The sequence below is a fragment of the Gymnoscopelus microlampas genome (genome assembly GCF_963454915.1).
Source record: "Gymnoscopelus microlampas genome assembly, chromosome: 17".
Lineage (NCBI taxonomy): Eukaryota > Metazoa > Chordata > Actinopteri > Myctophiformes > Myctophidae > Gymnoscopelus > Gymnoscopelus microlampas.
This window is the reverse complement of record NC_139954.1, coordinates 47036414-47054303: the sequence shown is the minus strand read 5'-3', so window position 1 is coordinate 47054303 and position 17890 is coordinate 47036414. Positions and strand designations below refer to the sequence as shown.

The following is a 17890-nucleotide window of genomic DNA, read 5'->3' as shown; positions in this document are numbered from 1 at the left end:
ATGAGTGAGTGGATGGATGGATGGATGGATGGATGAGTGGATGAGTGGATGGATGAGTGAATGGATGAGTGAGTGGATGAGCGGATGGATGAGTGAGTGGATGGATGAGTGGATGGATGAGTGAGTGGATGGATGGATGGATGGATGGATGGATGGATGGATGGATGAGTGAGTGGATGGATGGATGGATGGATGGATGGATAGATGGATGGATGAGTGGACAGGTAGACAGATGGACAGATGGAAGGATGGATGGACCTTTTCAGCGGGCAGGTAGCTGAAAGGGAAGACGAATCTCCAGTTGAAGTTTCCTTCTCCGGTCAGAGAGTTGTAGTGAACGTCTGTCTCCTGGCGGTTCTCCTCCAAGCCCTTCAACCAGCTAGAGACAGACAGACAGACATTGTGTTCTTAGCAGAGAACACATTAGAGGGAATGAAGCTGCAGTGGTCTGTCTGTCTGTCTGTCTGTCTGTCTGTCTGTCTGTCTCACCCTTTAACATAGATGTCAGAGGACTGCTGTCCGGTCAGGAAGTTACTGTCCTCCAAAATCACATCCTCTGTGTTCCAGATGATGATACGCAACTCATACCTGCAAGCGCGCACGCACACACACGCACGCACACACACAGACACACACACAATCAGAGGAGAGAACTGTTAATGTATGCATTTGTAACCGAGAGTGTAGAAATGTAAGCAAACCAAACATCGTGTGTGTGTGTGTGTGTGTGTGTGTGTTTCACCCTTTAGGTTTGCGAGGGGAGATGACCACTGAGGGTCCGGGAGGAGGAAGATCCATGGGAAACATGTCCACCCACATCTGGACCTGACCCTACACACACGCGCGCACACACACACACGCGCGCACACACACACACACACACACACACACACACACACACACACACACACACACACACACACACACACACACACACACACACACACACACACACACACACACACACACACACACACACACACACACACACACACACACACAAAATGGGGTAGGATACGTGTACATATATATTATGTACAATAACAATCTTATTAATCAAAACAAACCACATTTATTTATTCTGTAAATCATTATGTGAGTGTTGTGAGCTTATAGATCGGCTATTTAAAAAAAATATATATATACATTTTTGAAAACGTGTTTACTGTGAGTACTTTTACTTTTGGTACTTAAAGTATATATTGATGCCAAATACTTTTGTACTTTTACTCAAGTACATTCTGAATACCAGACGTTTACTTGTAACTGAATACCAGACGTTTACTTGTAACAGAGTATTTCTTATGGTATTGATACTTTTACTTAAGTAAAAAATGTGAGTACATGATGGATGGTTGTGTACCTACTGATGGGTGGGCCTCAGTGTGTTGAGGTTGTGTACCTACTGATGGGTGGGCCTCAGTGTGTTGAGGTTGTGTACCTACTGATGGGTGGGCCTCAGTGTGTTGAGGTTGTGTACCTACTGATGGGTGGGCCTCAGTGTGTTGAGGTTGTGTACCTACTGATGGGTGGGCCTCAGTGTGTTGAGGTTGTGTACCCACCTGGTCCATGCCGGGCCGGGCCTTGTGGAACAGGGTTCTGGTCTCGATGTGTTCTGGAACCAGCCGGCAGCCATCTGGCATCTCTGACCAGCGATGGAGGATCTTCAGAGACAGATGTTCATACGACTCCACCGCCTCCTCATCTGGAACACACATTATTACCAGATTACACCAGATTATACCAGATTATTACCAGATTATACCAGATTATTACCAGATTATACCAGATTATACCATATTATTACCAGATTATACCATATTATTACCAGATTATACCAGATTATTACCAGATTATACCAGATTATACCAGATTATTACCAGATTATACCAGATTATACCAGATCACATCATTTTACATCAGTGGTTATCAATTTCTAACTTCAAGGACCAAAGAACAGGGGAAACTGTTCGGTCGACTGCAGGTGCGGTGGTCTCAAAAACATCAAGGAAAACTAGCAGAAAAATACTCGGTCGCTGCATAAATATTAAGGAAAACTCCTTAGACAGAGATTAAAAATATATTATTTATTTATTTTTAAATGCTCATAAAGTGCTTTGTGCTCATAGTGAGTTTTTTTATTTTATTGTTTTAATCCTCTAATAATATGAGGATTTTAATTCACCTCTCACTGGCCCTCATTTATCAACGGAGCGTAAAAAACGGCTTATATTTTTCCATATATTCGGCCGTACACCAACGTCGAAGTCACATTTATCACCAAATCCTATACAGCCAATTCTAGCGTACATCAGGTCGGAGCTTTGATAAATCTCACGTCTGAAAACGAGCGTCATTTAAATAACACGCCCTTAAATATTCACAAAACGCCCCGGCTTCACGACATGAAGAACCAGAATAAGACCCAAAAAAGCATGAAAAGCCAATAAGAAAGAGTTTCCCCCGCTCGCCACACACGCCCACGCCTCTCTCTCGCTCTCCTCACACACACACACACACACACACACGCCCGCCCAACTTGTCTTTCATGTAATCCGTAGCGTAGCGGTACAATCTTTGTTGTCACATAGGTAGGCTTGTAGCCTACATGAATGACATATTATGATACCAATCACATCGCCATGAATGGAATACGTTTGTATACCCATTTATTTAACCCATACCGAGCAGTGCGTGTTCGAGTTACACTAAATAAAGCAGTCATCAGACTCGGGCGGAATGCAGTGATCCCGTGCCGCCACGTTAATATTGGAGCATCGGCTTTATATCCTTAACCCAGCCAGGTTGTGTAGCCTACATAACTCTCTATGACATAACTCCATAACATAGGACAAGCTATTGTAAGTTTGTAGACCTCACTGTCCATGAAAAGATGGTCAGGACTCCCGAAAATTCTCTCGCAGAAGGGCTTGTATATTTTGAAAATAGCAGATCTACAAGCTCACAACCGAACTGTTGTGAGCTTGTAGATTATGTTTCCAACAGCATTGTCATACAGTCAGACAGTTTTTTCACTGATGAAAAACTAGACTAAAACGTTATGGAAGGACTAGTGGAGAAAAGATCCAGTAAAACTAAGACTATAGTGGAGAAGAGATCCAGTAGAACTAAGACTAGTGGAGAAGAGATCCAGTAGAACTAAGACTAGTGGAGAAGAGATCCAGTAGAACTAAGACTAGTGGAGAAGAGATCCAGTAGAACTAAGACATCCATGAAGACAGTCTTCCCAGTGTAGACCTTGTCCCCCCGAGTGTAGACCTTGTCCCCCCCCAGTGTAGACCTTGTCCCCCCCAGAGGACACTGACCTTCATCTATGAAGACGGTCTTCCCGGTGAAGACCTTGTCTCCCACACTGATCCTCCCTTGGCTGAAGTGAGGTCCATCCAGCCTGCTGTCTCTGCACAGCTTCACCAGCAGCTCTGAGGGCTTCAACCTGTCTCTCCACGCGTTGTACCCATCCCTGCAAGACAGACAGACAGACAGACAGACAGACAGACAGTCAGTGCTGCCAGATCTTATCTTCACTGTATGATTTTATCACACGTTGACTCCTGCTTCACAAGCTGGTCTTTCACAGGTGTGATGATTCTTTAACCGATAGAACGGATTTATAAGAGATAAGCCTCTCTCATACCACCATTATAACATCCTTTAGAAGAACAGATCTATAAGACCACTGTAACATCCTTTAGAAGAACAGATCTATAAGATCACTGTAACATCCTTTAGAAGATTCTACTGGATATACAGTAACATCCTTTAGAAGAACCGTTAATATGTTCTGTCTCATCGAAATAAACAAATAAGTGACAATGTAAAGTGCCATCACTGCAACACACACAGACAGACGGACGGACGGACGGACGGACGGACGGACGGACGGACGGACACATTAGAAATATTATGCCCACATAAACAGAAGTACAAGAATGCCTTGTACAAAGGACATAAACACTGCCAGTACAGTCAGATAATGGGAAAACAGCCAGTTACAAAGTGCATATAAGGCAGAACATTGTTACATATAATAATGTTGGCATACTTGTCAGACACAGCAGACAACAATCATGGGTAAAGCAGGGTTTCCTGCAGGAAAAAAGTTAGGCCCGGTGCTATCGCACGGGCGCGCTGAAATTGTGATTTTTGACAGATGGTGCCGTATACATAGTGAATGGTGGTGGTACAAACTACCCTCTGCCAATACAAACAAGGCCTTCACCATGGGCAAGAGAGAGAGAGAGAGAGAGAGAGAGAGAGAAAGAGAGAGAGAGAGAGAGAGAGAGAGAGAGAGAGAGAGAGAGAGAGAGAGAGAGAGAGAGAGAGGGGGGTAGAAGTCCAGGCTAATGGCGATCTCTCCCCCAAATGTCCTAATTATGGCTTCTCTTCAGGGACATCCATGGCCTTTGTCCCTGGAAGGCCAGCCTTTACCCAACTGATACTGAGCAGTACCTTGCTAATTGTTTAGCCCTCTTTTTGGAGAGGCTGGCCATTTGAAGGCCCCTCACAACCAACTTGTGCACAACCAACTAGGCTACCAAATTTTTTTTTTTTACATCTGTAGCCTAGCTGAGAGATGGTCTGCTTCTAACTGATGATATTTTAGCACTTTGGTTAGGAAGGCTTAGCCTGGTAAACCCTCCCTCCAGAAATCTCATTTCCATTTGATTTCAGAAGTGAGTCTGGTCTGATCCGCCTTTCTGCAATATTGGCTCTGTACGCCGAACTGACGAGCCTATCAGCGTCGTCGCTCATCGTTCTGTGATTGACAGCGACAGTTGGCCAATCAGGTGGCGAGTTCGAGTGAGCCCGAATGAAGCCGAGTGCAGCCTGAGTGCCTCCGACAAAAGACGAACGGCAGCCATTGTTGTTGTCCGAGTGCCTTCACGTCTTACCTTCGTTTTTAAAACGGTCTCAAACTTTTCTTTTGAGGCACGGAATTTACTATTAAGATATCGTTTGGATAGAATTTAGTTGTTTAACTTCATATATGTGGTCAATTAATCATGACAGAGCCTATTTAAAAATATAAATTCAGAGAACCGGGAGGGGCGGGCTGTGACACGCATGTATCACAATAAGGCAAGCTATTTTGGGCATGGCGATCTGAAAAGTCCCGTTGCGTCATATTAGTGACGGAGGTGGTAAAAATCCACTGCAATTGGCTGAAGGGGAAAAACGATCATTGGCTGAGGGGGTTGTCAGTCAACGGTATTACTCCCGCCCAACTCCAGCCCACAGCCAATATTGCAGAAAGGCGGATCAGGCCAGACTCACTTCTGAAATCAAATGGAAATGAGATTTCTGGAGGGAGGGTTTACCAGGCTAAGGAAGGCTTCCTCTAAGCTCTTATCAAAAGTACAGCCGACCTCGAGAATGAACACCTCCCTATGGTTTTCATTAACAACAATGACATCAGGGGTGTTAGCTGAAATGTTAGAGAACACAGAATCATCATTACACAGGCTAAACATATAAAGTACATAAATAAAGTACATCAATCAAAACATGCTTGGCTTCACAGTAGAATGCTTATACAGCATGATGGAGGACCTGAAAATAGTAGTGACATCTTTTGATATCAGATCCACTATTCTGTCATGCCTACTTATGTAGAGTCCCCTGTATACATGGCACCCATTTAAGATGTGGGACATGGTTTCAGCTATTTGTTCATGACCATGATGTATACGAGGAGCATGGTTGCTTGGAAACCAGATGGAGAGATTAAGTTTATTTTTATTTTTTTTCTATAATTTTTATCCCGCGATTTTTGTAACCCATTTTTTTTCACCTGGTGCCAATTTCCTAAGTGATCCTGGGCGCTACACCAGCCCTACACCAGCGCTACACCAGTCCCCCACAGCCTGGGGAGGCCAGAGCCGAGCTCATGCTTCCTTCAGTGCATGAAAGCCAACTGACCTTCTTGTCACCTGACAGGGGGGAGTTTCCCTGGTAGGACGTAGCGCGTGGAAGGAACACGTTATTCCAACCAGTTCCCTTTCCCTCCATCAGGCGCCCGGCTGTCATGGGGGAGGCGGTATAGTGACCAGGATTACTGCATGTTTTTGTGAGGGTATTAACTACCTTGGGAGACACGGGGAGAACATGCAAACTCCACACAGAGTAGGCCCTTTCACCAACCCCACCAAGGGTATGGGCGCTGATGACGTGGAGGAGAAGACACGCCCCCAGCACCCCAGCGCCCACAGCGTCCCCGGCGGGAATCGAACCCAGGACCTTCTTGCTGTGAGGCGACAGCGCTACCAACTGCGCCACCGTGCCCCCTGTGGAGAGGTTGAGTTTAGATGGTAAAACCTGCAACCTCACTTTCAGAGTAAAGCCAACAATGCTTTCGTCTAAAGCAACATTTTTGAACACAGAGTGAGACAGAATGGTCCGCAGCAGGGAGACATGCAGTCTTCCCTTGCAGTCTTAGCTCAGTCCAGTGCTGCCGCTGCCTTCGCTGTTGTGCCCATAAGAGGCGACCTCGGGCATTAGTCAGTGGGAGTTGGTGTTCTGTTCCACATACAGTCATAGATGCTCTGACAGAGATACTGGAGTTTTGATTGATTGATTGATTGATTGAAATGTTTATTAGGCAAAAGAATGTAAAACAACAGAGTTACATTTATAATACTTTTGTCTAAAAGGCCCGACCAAAAAAGTCCTTGCGGACTTGTTTCCGTTGGGGTCCTTGAATTAATTTCATAGACTAAGTCAGATATAAAGTCCTCCGAGACAGCCATCGCCTCAGAGTTAGACCCTACCCACTTCAAGGTAACATCAGCCCAACAGCACAGATCGTTTAAGTCCGGCCAGTCTGACCACACACCGAAGCCGGGGGAACGACTGTCTAGCTTTCCACTAAGTTTCCTCCTGAAGCCTAGGAAGCTATAGGATCCGAGCCACATGCCAGGGGGACCTTACGTAGTTTAAGGTCCAAGAACAGAGATGAACGTGCAAGCTCTCTCACATACTGGTCATCATTGTTCAGCATATTTAACAAATTGGAGAGCCTCGTAGCAATATGTGTCCATTCAAAAATGGACACACACACACACACACACACACACACACACACACACACACACACACACACACACACACACACACACACACACACACACACACACACACACACACACACACACACACACACACGTACACATGGTACTCAGAGGGAAGGCCGCAGGAGGCTCGGTGTCGGCTGTAGAACCTGTTCTCCAGGTCGATACGAGTCTCTCCTATCAGGTCGTCTCCTCCTATTACATCATAGTCATACACCAACACTGACAGCACTGACTCCCTGGGGAAGGAGGCCTGGATCTCAAAGGACCTGAGGAGAGGAGAGGAGAGGAGAGGAGAGGAGAGGAGAGGAGAGGAGAGGAGAGGAGAGGAATTACTGAACAGTTAATTTGATCCTGTTAAATTAAAGGAGCACTTTGCCCATTTTCAACTTAGGAGGGCTGTGGACAGTTCAGACACCTGCCTACCAGTTACATCATCGATGGGGAATCCAAGCTAATAGAAACTGCAGGCTTTCTATTCCTGGAAAATGATGAGACACAGACTGGCCCTCATTTATCAACGAAGCGTAAAAAACGCCTTTTTTTTTTTTTTTAATGCAGCCGTACACCAACGTCGAAGTCACATTTATCAAGCAATCCTATACAGCCAATCCTAGCGTACATCAGGTCGGAGTCTTAATAAATCTCACGTCTGAATACTCTGAAAACGAGCGTCATTTAAATAACACGCCCTTAAATATTCTCGAAACGCCCCGATTTTACGACATGAAGAGCCAGAATACGACCAAAGAAATCATGGAAAGCCAATAAGAAAGAGTTTCGCCAGCTCGCCTCGCTGCCTGTCAAGTCACACACACACACACGCATGCACTAGGGCAGGCTGCAGACTCGGGCGGGCTGCAGTGATCCCGTGCCGCCACGTTAATAAGAGATTGGAGCGTCGGGTTTATATCCTTAACCCAGCCAGGTCGTAGCCTACATAACTCTCTATGACATAACTCCATAGCATAGGACAAGCCACTGTAAGTTTGTAGACCTCACATTCCATGAAAAGATGGTCGGGAGTCCCGAGTCCCGAAAATGCCCTCGCAAAAGCGCTCGTATATTTTGAAAATAGCAGATCTACATTTTTTTCAAGGTGGGAAGGTGACACAGGTTCGAACTCATGGAAGGCAGCAGAGCAGGTGACAGTTATGGAGGTATCAAAAGAGGGCATTACAATCTGAGCTCTAATAGAGACAATCTTATCAATGAAGAAATGCAGAAATTGTTCACACACTTCTGGTGAAGCATCCATGCTGGTGGATTGTGGAGCTACCAGAATGGAGTTAATTGTCTTGAACAGAACACAGGGTTTATGGCAGTTATTTGAAATTATATCAGGAAAAAAAATCATCCTTTCGGAATTCCCAGTCCTCTGATATACTTTCCAGGCTTCTTTTAGAATTTCAAATGACACCCGTAACCTATCCTTCTTCCACTTGCGCTCTGCTCTCCTACATTCTCGCCTGGCAGCAGAGTAATGTCATTTAGCCATGGTTCAGAGTGTTGTTAACACATTGGGTGCCAAACACGGTCTGAACCGTCTTTGTACAGAGTGACGCTTCGGTGCCGAACACGGTCTGAACCGTGTTTTCAGTCGCTTTTGTTTTTTTCCCGTTTTTTTCCACACGGGAGAGGCTGGAGCAGCTCTGGAATCACCCACAGTGATTCTGAGAAGGAAGGGCCTTATAGATCACCGTGCCATAAAACATGGCTCCCATCCGCTTCCGTTCTATCTCCTTCTCTAAAACCCCTATAACTCCGAAACGTTTTACGTTGGGGAAAACGACTCATTTTGTATGCGCGATCGCTGCGCCATTGTGACCCGCATGAAAGATGTTATTGTTCCAGGCGTTAGCCAGGACCATCGTGCAAAATGCACGCATGCTTTGTTTCACATGGAATGCACGTCGTGGAGTCTACAACTGAAACAGCACCACGCAGCTCAACGGTGAGATTTCTGGCACCGAACGTAATCTGTTATTATAAAATTCTGGCACCGAATGTGTAAAGAAAATCTAATCCATTTTTGGTGAAGAAATCCTTCAGGAAAGCCGTCTTATACCTTAGCGATCTAGTATTTACCAAGGTACACTTCGTAGGAGCCGGGGCATTTAATGTCGCTGTGGGAGGCGGGAGCGCCCGCTCCAGTGGACGAAGGCTGGCGAGGTTTATTCCGCACCAGCGGAGGCGAGGTAGGTAGGGGCGGGGGAGCACAAACTCCACATCTGTGCCCGTGACAGGTATCAGCCAGCTGTCAGCAGGATCCAGTGATCGCCAGGTAGCAGCGCGGCCGTACAAAGCCGACCTCTGCACCGAAGAGCCGCGGTGAGAGCGCCTCGATCCAGGGGACAACGCCAGGTAGACTTTCAGCTTGACCAGGAGGCCGCTGCGCTTACCGCGGCGTCTGTAGCGTCTTTTCCGGGGGAGAAAAGTGTCGGCATGAAGCAGATGCGGCGGTATGTCTGAAAGCAGCGGCGGGAGGAAATGCGGTTCTCCCAGCTTAAACCTCACCAAAGGAGCGGTGTTAAGTCGGATATTTAACAGTGCTTGGCGATCATAAACCAGAATGGGAAAAACATACGCTCGCCATGCCTTTTGGCCTGGCGGAGTGTCAGGAACAGCACAGACACAAACACAGCTGAGAGGAACAGACGGCAGGCCACACACACTGGCGCCACCTCCCACAATCAAGACAGACAGAGAGACAGACAGGCAGATACCTTCCAAACACAGGGTTGAGTTGTTTAGGGATGTAATTGTCTCGATCTTTGATCTCGGTCTTCCCCAGACGCAGACACACGTAGGGGTCCGCCTTCCCATCGGGGTCTGCAGGGTGCAGGTTGGACGCCTTATAAATACATGAATAAATACCACACATATTAATGTATAAATACATACATTAATACAAAAATATTCATGTTCAAACTCATGAATAAATGTGTGTATGAATACCACACACGTACACACATATCAATGTATAAATACATACATAAATAAATATAAATACATAAAAAACACACATGCACATACATTATACCACAATATACATCAATATAACACCACATATATAGGAGCTGTCACCGTTACAACATTTAAGTTAGGAATTAATTGTCACACAAATAATTGCGTTTAAGGATTTCATTGTGTTTTTGGCGTTGAACATTGAACATAATTATGCATTACATTTTATTTTATTATAATAGATGTAAAAGCTGCACAGGGCAGATATGACAAATAACTTAAGTTTACAAAGAAATTACTGACACGTATATAATAAAAAATACTTTATTAAAATAGCAGATCTACAGGTATACTAAGTCACAAAGTGACGCGTAGTATACTTGTAGATCTGCTATTTTAATAATGTGATGCGTAGTAACCTTTTAGATCTGCTATTTTAATAATGTGATGCGTAGTAACCTTGTAGATCTGCTATTTTAATAATGTGATGCGTAGTAACCTTGTAGATCTGCTATTTTAATAATGTGATGCGTAGTAACCTTAGATCTGCTATTTTAATAATGTGACGCATAGTATACTTGTAGATCTGCAACACAGCAACGATAATGACTATTATGGAAAAATGATTGCGATTAGACAATTATGTAATAATGATGGTTTCAGTCAGAGAGACACAGTGCGTTCACACGGGCAGATTAAAAGATACAGTACATGCTACCATTCATTTTCAATGGAAACCAGCCACATGAAGATACAAAGATACATCCCACGTTTGTAGCTGTAGCTCTATAGCGACAAAGACACAAAGCTACAAATTCAAGTTGAGCTGGGTTCAACTTCCAGACACAAAGATACAAATTCAAGTTGAGCAGGGTTCAACTTCCAGATACAAAGCCACAACTGCAGCTCTGATGTCGCACGTTTGATGACGTCAGCGACCGGGTTGAGCAACACAGATACAAAGCGACAAATATGCTGTGTATTTTTGTATCTTTGTATCTTTTAATCTGCCCGTGTGAACGCACCGACAGACAGACAGACAGACAGACAGACAGACAGACAGACAGACAGACAGACAGACAGACAGACAGACAGACTCACAGACAGACAGACAGACAGACAGACAGACAGACAGACAGACAGACAGACAGACTCACAGACAGACAGACAGACAGACAGACAGACAGACAGAAAGACTCACAGACAGACAGACAGACAGACAGACAGACAGACAGACTCACAGACAGACAGACAGACAGACAGACAGACAGACAGACAGACAGACAGACAGACAGACAGACAGACAGACAGACTCACAGACAGACAGACAGACAGACAGACAGACTCACAGACAGAGAGACAGACAGACAGACAGACAGGCAGACAGACTCACAGACAGACTCACAGACAGACAGACTCACAGACAGACTCACAGACAGACAGACAGACAGACAGACAGACAGACAGACAGACAGACAGACAGACAGACAGACAGACAGACAGACAGACTCACAGACAGACAGACTCACAGACAGACTCACAGACAGACAGACAGACAGACTCACAGACAGACAGACAGACAGACAGACTCACAGACAGAGAGACAGACAGACAGACAGACAGACAGACAGACAGGCAGACAGACTCACAGACAGACAGACTCACAGACAGACAGACAGACAGACAGACAGACAGACAGACAGGCAGACCTACAGACACTATGTAGACTCTGACCAACACCCTGGTCGCCACATTGAGAGGAATCCCTCTGTTGACTTTCAACTGTTGGCCTTCATCCTGCTCAGCATCATCGTCATCCTCATTCAGCTTATAGAGACAGAACCGCCCCTGACACACACACAAACGCAGGCACGCACGCACACACACGCACACGCACACGCACACGCACACACACAAACGCAGGCACACACGCACACGCACGCACACGCACACACACACACACACACACACACACACACACACACACACACACACACACGCATAGACCCACACACACACGCACGCACGCGCAAGTACAAAATTTGGCATCAAAACATACTTAACTCATTCACCACCAATGACGCGTTTGACGTGTTTTGGTGTTTTGGTGTTTTGAGTGTTGAGAGGGCGCTGTTCGCCAACCTATGAGTGATCCTATGACTTCTGGAGAACACTAGACCCGGAAATAACGTGATCACAACAAACCCAGCCCCCTCCCATCTAATGTTTGAGGATTTAGAAAAATACATTTTTTCTCTGCTTTCTTGGCGAAAACTAGTTATATTCAACAGGCAATCACTAAAGAACAGAGGGTCGCGGTGACTCGCTTTTTTTTCTCCGATGGAAACAGAGACACTCTTCCGTCTTTTGTGACACTCTGTGTGTCGATCGTCCTGGAGCAAAATATTCTGTCTCCTTAAAAGTTAGTACAAATGCTCAAACACGCTGGCAGTGGCTGATTTATTTATTTACTTACTCTGGCAGTGAATGAGTTAAAGTACCAAATGCAAAAGTACTCAGAATCAGAATGTCAGAATGTCCAATTTTCAAGTTTTTTTTTTAATGTAAATATCTTTTTTTTTTTATAGCAGATCTACAAGCTCACAACGGGTAGCATCGCGACGCGTTGTGAGCTCGTAGATGTGCTATTTTCAAATAGCCGAAATATCTATAGACCTTAAGTCAGGGGTGGGCAGTATTTATTTCCAGAGGGCCATACTGACTTCGATAAAGTGAGTGAAGGGCCGCAAATTGTACAATTGAATTGATGCTCAATTATGTTAAAACTGCATGAAATTGGTAGACATGCCAGACTACTTTACAATAAGAAGGTCCTTGCTTTCAAGATTATTATTATTATTAGTATTATCATTTTTTGTTTTACAGCTGTACTTTACTGTATCACTCTGGTGTACTCTGGCATTACAGTAAAAAGATGACTTACATAAAACAAATTAATCCACGTCAATGCTGTATCAACTTTTAAATGAACCTATACATTTATACAGGATCTTATCTGATATGCACCACTCCATAGGTCACTGATCAAACACATTGCATTATGTTATAAATATGTAAATATGGAGGTTGACTGTTTCACTGTTACATTATAAACATAAGACATTTGAGTACATACTTAAGGAGGAATGCAGGTATAGTACTCAAATGGAAAATATGAATTACTATTAAATGGAGTCGAGTTAAATACATTTGTCTCAAAACCATTAACATGGCAGCCTTTCAGAATATAGATTGGGGGGGGGGTAATTTAGTTTTTCTTTGAGGACTTGGCGGGCCGGATTGAGATGGTCAAAGGGCCGGGGTCCCCCCCCCCCCCCCGGGCCGTATGTTGCCCATGTGTGCCGTAAAGGGATAGTTCACCCCCAAAAGTACTTATTTTCTATGGATTAGTTACCCTTTGGAGACTTGAATTTGTGGATATTTTTTAGTTTTTGTCGCATTCCTAAGACAATAATTTGATGGCCAGCGGACCGGTAGGCAGCGGTTCCGGTAGGAGACACAAAGGAGACTCTTTGTGTCTCCTACCGGAACCGCTGCCTACCGGTCCGCTGGCCATCAAATGTGGGTGAACTACCCCTTTAAGTGGTTGATGTATGCAAATCTAAATCTAAAAAGTAACTAGTAACTAAAGTGTTCAATGAATTATAGTGGAGTAAAACATATCATATTTTCATCAGAGATCTAGTGGAGTAGAAGTAAATAGTGGGAAATACTCCACTAAAGTAACATAAATAAATAATTATAACTCAAAATTGTACTTAATTCTTTGCCTGCGGATACTGCCACGGACCAGTTTGACCAGAATTGTGTTTACAGTGGTTTTCCACCAGATGGCGCTGTTCGCTAACCTATGAATGATGCTTTCACTGCCAGATGACGACAGACCCGGAATTGACTTCATTTAAAAAACATAAAAGCTTGTTTACTTCCTGTTTATTTCCTGTGGGAAAATGGCTTCATCTCCGTTCCTGTTGCTTTATGGCAAAAACAAGCCACATTCAACTGGCCACAGCCGTGCAATGGATTACCGCGAGCGGATAATTATTTTTTCAGAGACTCCCATGACCCCCGTGCGTGTAATGAGGCAATCTCCGTGAAGACGGCAATCACGGATAATATTCCATGATTTTTCTAAGGTCAGCAAATTCGCTCGTTTCACTGGCAGTAGTGTCACTCTATTACACTATTACTCTGGCAGTTAAAGAGATAAGTACAGTACTTGAGTAAATGCACTTAGTTACTTTACATCACTGTGTGTGTGTGTGTGTGTGTGTGTGTGTGTGTGTGTGTGTGTGTGTGTGTGTGTGTGTGTGTGTGTGTGTGTGTGTGTGTGTGTGTGTGTGTGTGTGTGTGTGTGTGTGTGTGTGTGTGTGTGTGTGTGTGTGCGCGCGCGTGTCTCACCTTGAACTTGCCAACAAACCTCTCGTCCGCCGGACCTCCGTCCTCGTCGGTGGCTTTCCCTCTGAACAGCTCGTAGGTTCTGACCCAGTCGTCAAATGGACCGAACTCTGCCTCCAGTTCCTTGTCATACAGCTGATCAAACAGTCAATACACAAACCAATAGATCAATATACACAAACTATTAGATCAATATACACAAACCAATAGATCAATATACACAAACTATTAGATCAATATACACAAACTATTAGATCAATATACACAAACTATTAGATCAATATACACAAACTATTAGATCAATATACACAAACTATTAGATCAATATACACAAACTAATAGATCAATATTCACCCACCCAGGTACAGCTGATCAGCCAATATACAAACTAATAGATGAATATGAATCAATCACTTAAACCAGTGTTCATGTTAACAGAATGTTTTTATTTAGTTTTGGTCATAGTCTTTTGAATACAATTCCTTTTCATTTTAGTCATATTTCAGTCATCTGAAATGTCTTAGTTTTAGCCTAGTTTTAGTCCACTAAATCTACAGTTGATTTAGTCGATTAAATTGTTATTTTGGCGGCTTTGATGGCTTCGTAATGCCTGATTTGTAGCATCCACACTAAGCTGGCTCCTTTCCAAGTCAAGGAGCAGCGGTTTTACTCCGAGTCTCTCACGGATCACTGAACTTCTCAGCCTATCTCTAAGAGAGAGGCCGGCTACCCGTCTGAGAAAACTCATTTCGGTCGCTTGTATCCGCGATCTAGTTTATATATATATTTTTTTTTATTTATATATAAATGCACCATTTATATATATTATTATATAATACATGATAGTAAATATAGTACATTATATAAACAGAACCTGTAGTTTATATATTTATATAAACATTACATTATTATATAATGTACATTATTGTATAGTTATAGTATATATAGTTAGTTATGTATAGTACATAATTATATAAACAGAACCTGTAGTTTATATATTTATATAAACATTACATTATTATATTTGTACATTATTGTATAGTTATAGTGTATATATAGTTAGTTATATATAGTACATTATATAAACAGAACCTGTAGTGTAGCTAGTTTAGAGGGGGGGACCACCGGGCTCGGCTCCTGACTTCCTTTTCCTTTCTGCTTCTTCTTCTTCTTCTCTCCGTCTGACGCGCTGCTGACTGCAACAGGAAGTGATGAAACAGATGCCTACGTCATAACGTTCTTAGCCAATCTCAGACCGGAGCTCCACTTTTCACACCAACAAAGAAGAAATGTGCGGAACTGATCCCCTCTCCAAAACCAGTGATGAAGACACCATATTATGGTGTTATAAAAATAAAGTCATTATAACACGATAACGTGGTTAATAATTGTTTCTTTGGGATGTACATGAAACGGAAATTAAGGGAACAACTAGAAAAAGTGCTCCTCGGAGCACAGGTCTCCGCCAGGTCAGGTAGGCTATTGTGGCCTCCTGGTGGCGCTATAATAAGGCAATGTGAAAAGTGTGCCATTTCTTCTTAGGCCTTGCATGGCAATCGGACACTGCATTCATGATTTGAGGCATTTTGTTCCAAAAATGTGTTTAGCTAAATTAGACCTGCTGATGGCGCTATAACAGGCCAATGTGAAAAGGGTGGCATTTCTTCCTTGGCCTAGTGGGAATGTGTGTGCAAAATTTCACAGAAATCGCACGTTGCGTTCATGATTTGAGGCATTTTGTTCAAACGGACCTATCCAGCAAACTTTGGAGAACAACGTTGGCCAATTACAATGGAATATGAAATATCGGACACTTCCATCTTGATCACATGACTATAGAGATACTGTGTGCCGATTTGTGTGATTTTTGGACATAATGTGAACGAGTAATAGCAAAAAAATAGTTTTCCAAAAGTCAGCCTCCTGGTGGCGCTCTAAAAGGCAGATGTGAAAAATGCATGGCAAAGGTTTTTCCTTTACCTCTAGGGAGAATGCTTGCAAAGTTTCACACATATCCATGCAGTTATAGTTAAAAATGCAAATTGGCCTGTTATAGCGCCACCATGAGGCTCATTTGAAAATGTTTAAGTGGCATTTCTTCCTCGGCCTAGTGGGAAAGTGCGTGTGTAATTTTATGGAAATGGCAAGCTGCGTTCATTATTTGAGGCAGTTTGTTCAAAACGGACCAATCCTGCAAACTTTGGAAGCCAACCTTAGCCAATGAGGATGGAATATCGGAAATCGGACAGATCCGGGTTGATCACATGACTATAGAGATACTGTGTACCGATTTGCATGACGTTTGGTTAAAAGCTGTAGGAGTACTGGGAAAAAATGGGTTTTGCACAAATCGTCCTCCTGGTGGCGCTATAACAGGCCCTGAAAAACATGTGAAAAACGTGGGGCAGAGGTTCTGAATTGGCATCCAGGGAGTGGGTGTGCACAGTTTCGCAGCAACTGGGCGAACGGTGCCGGAGATTAGCTGCTAACGGACGGACAGGACGGACGGACGGACGGACAGACGGACAGGGGGTAAAACATACTCTCTCGCAATGCCTTTCGGTCTGGCAGAGATAATAACACGACTCCCATCTCTAAGTAATGGAACACTGACATTTCCACGTTCGTCTGCAAACAGTGCGTAAGTCATTAAATTAGCTAACTATTAGGCACATTTTGGCCAACTCCCTCGTAGTGCTGGCAGAACAGGACATATTTTCGATTTCACTTACACATTAATGCATTCATGTCATATTTACATGCAGAGTTAAGCTCTGACAATTAAGTGAAATGTAGCCTGATATTACCGGATTGCTACTCGTCACCTTATTAAACTAATGGCCTAAGTCATTTTTTGAGGAAAATGATATTTTTGCCTAAGTCAGCTCCTCATGACACTGGCCACCTCTGGTAAAATGGCCCATCTCCTAATTGAAAAGGATCATGCTGTTCACGCCCATTTTAGTATAATGGCCTAACTCCCTAGTGTGACTTAGGACAAAATAGGCCTTTTGTTTGGCCTAAGTCACACGGTTTTGTGACTTAAGCCAAATTATTTACTGATTTAGGCCATTTTGTAATTTGTTTTGCTTTTTATTTTGGCCTAAGTCAGATTTAATCCTATTTAAACCTATTTAAATCTCTTATGTTACATAACTGACAGACAGTGTTATTTCTATTTAAATAGTCATAATTTGTTATAAACATTTTGGGTGAAATGATTAAGAAATATCATATAGTTTTGTTCTGGATCAGTTTTTTATTTTTCCTGAAAACCTTGAAAAAATGACTTAGGCCATTAGTTTAATAAGGTGACGTACTGTGGCTTTTGCACATTTTAGACGAAAACAAAACCACCAAGGTTTTTCTGCTCTACTAAACAATTACAGCCCCCCGAAATGACTTTGCGTGTGCCA

At 43.5% G+C, this 17890-nt stretch overlaps 1 protein-coding gene across 8 annotated transcripts in view; it reads right to left on the bottom strand.

Moving 5' to 3' along the window:
- The window catches only part of fer1l6 (fer-1 like family member 6), an 80998-nt gene that overhangs the window by 16825 nt on the left and 46283 nt on the right, over positions 1–17890 (bottom strand). For all 8 annotated transcript variants that reach the window (XR_014602766.1, XM_084085010.1, XM_084085011.1 and 5 more), the window contains 10 exons: positions 15567–15670; positions 14478–14609; positions 11769–11903; positions 9815–9942; positions 7187–7357; positions 3327–3481; positions 1563–1705; positions 743–831; positions 490–588; positions 259–379 (listed from right to left, as the gene is read on the bottom strand). Coding sequence is in view for 7 of the 8 variants with exons in the window: in XM_084085010.1 (XP_083941136.1) it covers positions 259–379; positions 490–588; positions 743–831; positions 1563–1705; positions 3327–3481; positions 7187–7357; positions 9815–9942; positions 11769–11903; positions 14478–14609; positions 15567–15670 (1277 nt within the window). In the remaining variant the exon portion in view is untranslated. The remainder of the gene's footprint in view (positions 1–258; positions 380–489; positions 589–742; positions 832–1562; positions 1706–3326; positions 3482–7186; positions 7358–9814; positions 9943–11768; positions 11904–14477; positions 14610–15566; positions 15671–17890) is intronic.